Source organism: Pinus tabuliformis, chromosome 2_1 (assembly GCF_031772625.1).
Source record: "Pinus tabuliformis cultivar Carrire ecotype Pingquan chromosome 2_1, CPIR1, whole genome shotgun sequence".
NCBI classification, from domain to species: domain Eukaryota; kingdom Viridiplantae; phylum Streptophyta; class Pinopsida; order Pinales; family Pinaceae; genus Pinus; species Pinus tabuliformis.
In genome coordinates, this window is record NC_142299.1 from 609827118 (window position 1) to 609831664 (window position 4547).

The 4547-nt window shown below is 41.1% G+C and overlaps 1 protein-coding gene across 1 annotated transcript; it reads left to right on the forward strand.

Annotated features, from left to right (window-relative positions):
- The first annotated feature begins 1875 nt into the window (after positions 1-1875).
- On the forward strand, positions 1876-4317 carry LOC149201983 (uncharacterized). Its single transcript, XM_089399873.1, has 2 exons — positions 1876-3822; positions 3941-4317. The coding sequence occupies exons 1-2, from the start codon at positions 2023-2025 to the stop codon at positions 4259-4261; spliced, it is 2121 nt and encodes a 706-aa protein (XP_089255999.1). The 5' UTR covers positions 1876-2022; the 3' UTR covers positions 4262-4317.
- Positions 4318-4547: the final 230 nt, after the last annotated feature.

The window sequence follows — 4547 nt, forward strand, 5'->3', positions numbered from 1 at the left end:
TTAATGTATTAACATGAGGCTTAAGCATCACTGGTGAAGCTACCAACAACATGGATATGACACCTTAGATGAATAGATGATTAATGAGCTACCTCCTAGCTTTCATGATGAGGATTCATCTATAGTTTTTAGGGATCTTTGCCCTCTATAAAAAAATGGAATGGAGACATGAAATTTGCAATTGAAACTACAAACTTATTTATGCTTAATGTCAAGGAAGCTAACTTAATGGCAATGTCACTGCTAAGACAACAATAGCATAGGTTATTTGAGAAACATTTTTTTCAGATGACACTAATTAAAACAAAAGGAGATGATGCAAAATTTCATGAATCGAGACTCTTAGTATAAAGTTTTCTAACATAATGTGAATGAATTTGTCTTTTACTTTCACAATTGTGAGGAACCAAGTATGCCACTTATCATTGACTTCTTAAATGATATTCTCACGAACAAGGATTATGACGCCAATAGCATCATGGTCTAATCACATTTAGAATGGGGAATTTCACAATTGTGAGGAGCCAATTGTGCCACCTATCATTGACTTCTTAAATGATATTATCATGAACAAGGATTATGATGCCAATATTGCCATGGTCAAACAACAATACAGTTTTACCCTAGCCAATATAAACTCCTTTCTACAAAGTCAAATATATTGATTTTCCACCAACATTTATTCAACCAAATTTAAGAAATGCATTTAAAAACATTGGAGTCAATATGGAAAGAGAATGGTAAGCACCTAGTTGAAACTATGGAAATGATTGAGTTAGATCATCACTTCACTGAAACTTGAACCTACTTTCATTTCATTATTGCTCGCCATTATGTAGGTCTCCCACGGATTCAAATCCAGATTAACACGCAACATAACTTTCTTCTCGTCAATGTGTAAAATAATAACACACAAGGTAACTCTTTTTTGGAAATGGTTTAAAGGTGTCCAATGGTAATAATATAATTTAATTAAATGACATTCTTTTGTCGAAGATTCGGCTAAGGACGCTATAATATAATGTCCCTTAGGTTTTACCAACTTCAAAAAAACAAGAGATGATTATGACGTTCCCGAGAAACGTCATACGAAAGTGCCTAACCAGCCATACATAGAGTATTCAATGCGCCGGGAGATGCACGGGAGATAGCCCGCTAACACGCGAATTCGGAAACTCGCCACTAAATAAGAAAAGGCAATTCACGTGTTAGCGGGCTATGTCCCGTGCATCTCCCGACGCATTGAATACTCTATGTATGGCTGATTAGGCGCTTCCAACGTCATACCGTGGCGACGTCACACCCCACTTGCGTGACGATGTCGAGGCCTCTTACACGCATGTGAAAGAGTGAGAGTTTTTTAAAACCAGTCACGCAAGCGCACACGAAGACTTTCGCTGCAAATTTTGGCGAGCCATATTCCTATAGCTTTACTTTTAATCAGGTCACATCACGCACAGCTAATCATCCACTAACGTCAAGGGCTAACCTGCATCAAGATCCATTCAACTCCTCGCAAGGGCTAACCTGCATCAAGATCCCTTCCACTCAAACCAGCCTGCAAACCAGCCTGTAACAGTACATTAAATGTCCACGTACATGCATGTTTTATAACAATCTAACTAGCCTGACAACCAGCCTGACACAGTGCATTAAATGTCCAGGTACATGCATGTTTTATAACAATCTAACTAGCCTGCCAACTAGCCTGTCACAGTGCATTAGATGTCCAGGTACATGCATGTTCTATAACAATCTGACTAGCCTGCCAACCAGCCTGCCACAGTGTATTAAATGCCCAAATACATGCATACTCTATAACAAAATATAACGCGCAGTGGCTACATAAATTAAAAATACTCCTTAGTGCGCATTCTGAGACTGTAAATGATGCCGAGCAAGTTGAGATTACGGGATCAGTTATGGATCCCTAGCTGAAACAAAGACGGATAAAACTCGCCAGGATAATATTTCCGATACCTTTTCATTGGTTGATTGAGGATCCGCAACCAGCCGTCCCCAATGGCGACACCTACACACGCTGATTTAGAGCGGGGGAATCACGCAGGCGTGAGCAATCACCTGGCACCTTCCGAGGAGATAATGGCGTCACCTACAAACGCTGATGAGCGGGGGAATCACGCAGGCGTGAGCAATCACCTGGCACCTCCCGAGGAGATAATTACTCTGTTCGCCGTCAGGCTGGCCATTCTGGAAAAGACAGCCAGCGGGCTCGCATCCTTGGCGTTCATCTGGGCCACCGTCGTCGTCCTCGGAGGCTTCGCGACATCTATAGAAACGATAGATTTCTGGTTCGTGACCATTATATCGTTGATTGAAGGTACTCGCATCGTCAGACGAAGCCGGGAGCTCGAGTGGCAACATAAGACCGCGTTAAACAAGTCGGAGGTTTCACTGGTTCCTTGTATCTGGGGGCTGTTCAAAGCCAAAAACGTGAGCAGATGGTTTTTATGTGTGCAATGGCTGTCGGGTTTGGTATGCGCCGTGTTGTCTCTGTTTCGTCTTTGCAAGCAAAGCTACGGTGTAGTTTTAGACAGCAGTACCAAGAATAGGAAATCGGCTCTTAATATTTTCTATGGGCTGTCCCTGGCCGACGCATTTCTATATCTGCTTCAGAAAGCCTGCTGGAAATTCCTCAAACTATATTTGTTTCCGAAGGTGAAATCGAAATATCACTTCGTCGATACTAGAGATGGTAGAGAGTCCGACGTCGAGATTTATTCTCTTTTCTCTGAGACATATTCTCGGTGCATCAAAGGAAGCGTTTTGGATGGTTTGGGAATGGAATTTGTGCAATACAGTGCGGATCTGCTGTTATCCAGCGATGATAACGAACAGCTGAGGGGGGCTCAAATCATGTCTACGATTACAACCAAAGTAAAAGATATTAGGGAACAGACGTTAATTGCTATAGGAGCGAAGCAAGAGGTGGTGGAGAGGTTAATCCAGATGCTGAATTGTCGGGACCAGAAAGAAATTCGAAAAACTGCTGCAGGGATTGTGTTAGATATGGTGAAGATAATCCAGAATAACAATCCAGTGACGTCCAACGCAAGCTTTATTGAGTCCGTTGGATCTTTGTTGTACCACAGCGACACTATTAAAAAGGATTCGAGTGGGTACGATGTCACAGACTACGACTATTTCAGTGCGCTGGGGCTGCGGATACTTCTAGCCGTCGAAGACCACCCTATAACCGAAAGCATCATCGAAGACCTACTTCCCAAAATTATAGGAGTCATTAAATTATATCCCAACGCACCCTCAATGCCAACAGAGAGGGTACAGCATGCTCTGGAGCTGCTCACAAAGCTCAGGGAAAAATATGAACCTCAAACAATGAAGGGGATGAAGATAAACTCAGAGTGCATATGCAATTTGTGGGGCATTCTTCAACACAGGGAAATATTCAAGCATGGTCACCTAATTCTGTCCATCGACATGTTAAAGGCTCTTGCTAAAACAGAGGACGGTATAAAGATCCGCGACGATAATAAGGCAGTTTTGGGTAATCTCTTCTCTGTGTTTTTGTTGGCGGAGATTGATAATAACGAAGAAACGGAGAGGCTCGTCACCGGAGCAGGAGAAGCCCTGTATTTGCTTTCATGCGAGAATAGAGACAACTGTCAACTGATGATGAAAACTAAGTTGGGGCACGATCAGCTGACTTTGATGGCGAGACTGAGCTCTATGCTGGACGACCCCTTGCGGGGTATTTCTGTCGCGAGAATTCTTCGTAATCTGTGTGTACACGCAGATGATGCAGAACTGCCTCAATTGAGTGAAATCGAGGCACGCAAGGTAGAAGAATGTATTCAATTCATAATATTTCATTTGAAAATTAAAGTCTTGCACTGAAGTTTGATGGAAAAACATTTTCCTGGTATCCATTAATTTCTTTATTGTAAAACTTTCACAGGTTCTGGTGCTAGTGACAGAGAAACGAGACAAGCATCAGGAAGCAGCCATAGGACTTGCGGCTCAGCTCTTGAGGTTGAAAGAACTGGAATTCCCTAGCGCGCTCGAAGAATTGACTAATGTAACAATCGCATTGTTGATTTCGGAGATCTTAGGTGCTGTCAGAAGGAACCGGTGTCCACCGATCACGAAATTCAGCATCGAATTTCTGATCCAAATTTCAAAGAACGACAAACATGAAATAAAGTCATCTATGAGCGAGGAAGTGAGATACCTATTAAAAAAAGAATTGAAGAAACCGGTCAAAGCACCGGCCACATGAATAAACCGCAACATCAAAATTTCTGTGGTATTTTTCACGAGTTTTGGTTAGTTTTGTGTATGACAATTTTTCTATTCATAGCAGATGGATGGAAAGTGTCCATTCATAGCAGATGGCTGGAAGGATGGATATAATAACTTTATGGATTAATATTATTTTATTATAATTTGATAAAACAAATTTTTAATTAAAATGTAATATTTTTGTTTTTTTAATTTTAATTTTAATTTTTTAATACGTCATATTTAGTCATACCTATTTGTGATTTCAACAAATTTTTGATTTA

Coding starts and splice junctions, on each gene's coding strand:
- LOC149201983 (XM_089399873.1), top strand. CDS start 2,023: ATGGCGACACCTACACACGCTGATTTAGAGCGGGGGAATCACGCAGGC. Junction 3,823..3,940: donor GTGAAATCGAGGCACGCAAG/GTAGAAGAATGT, acceptor AAACTTTCACAG/GTTCTGGTGCTAGTGACAGA.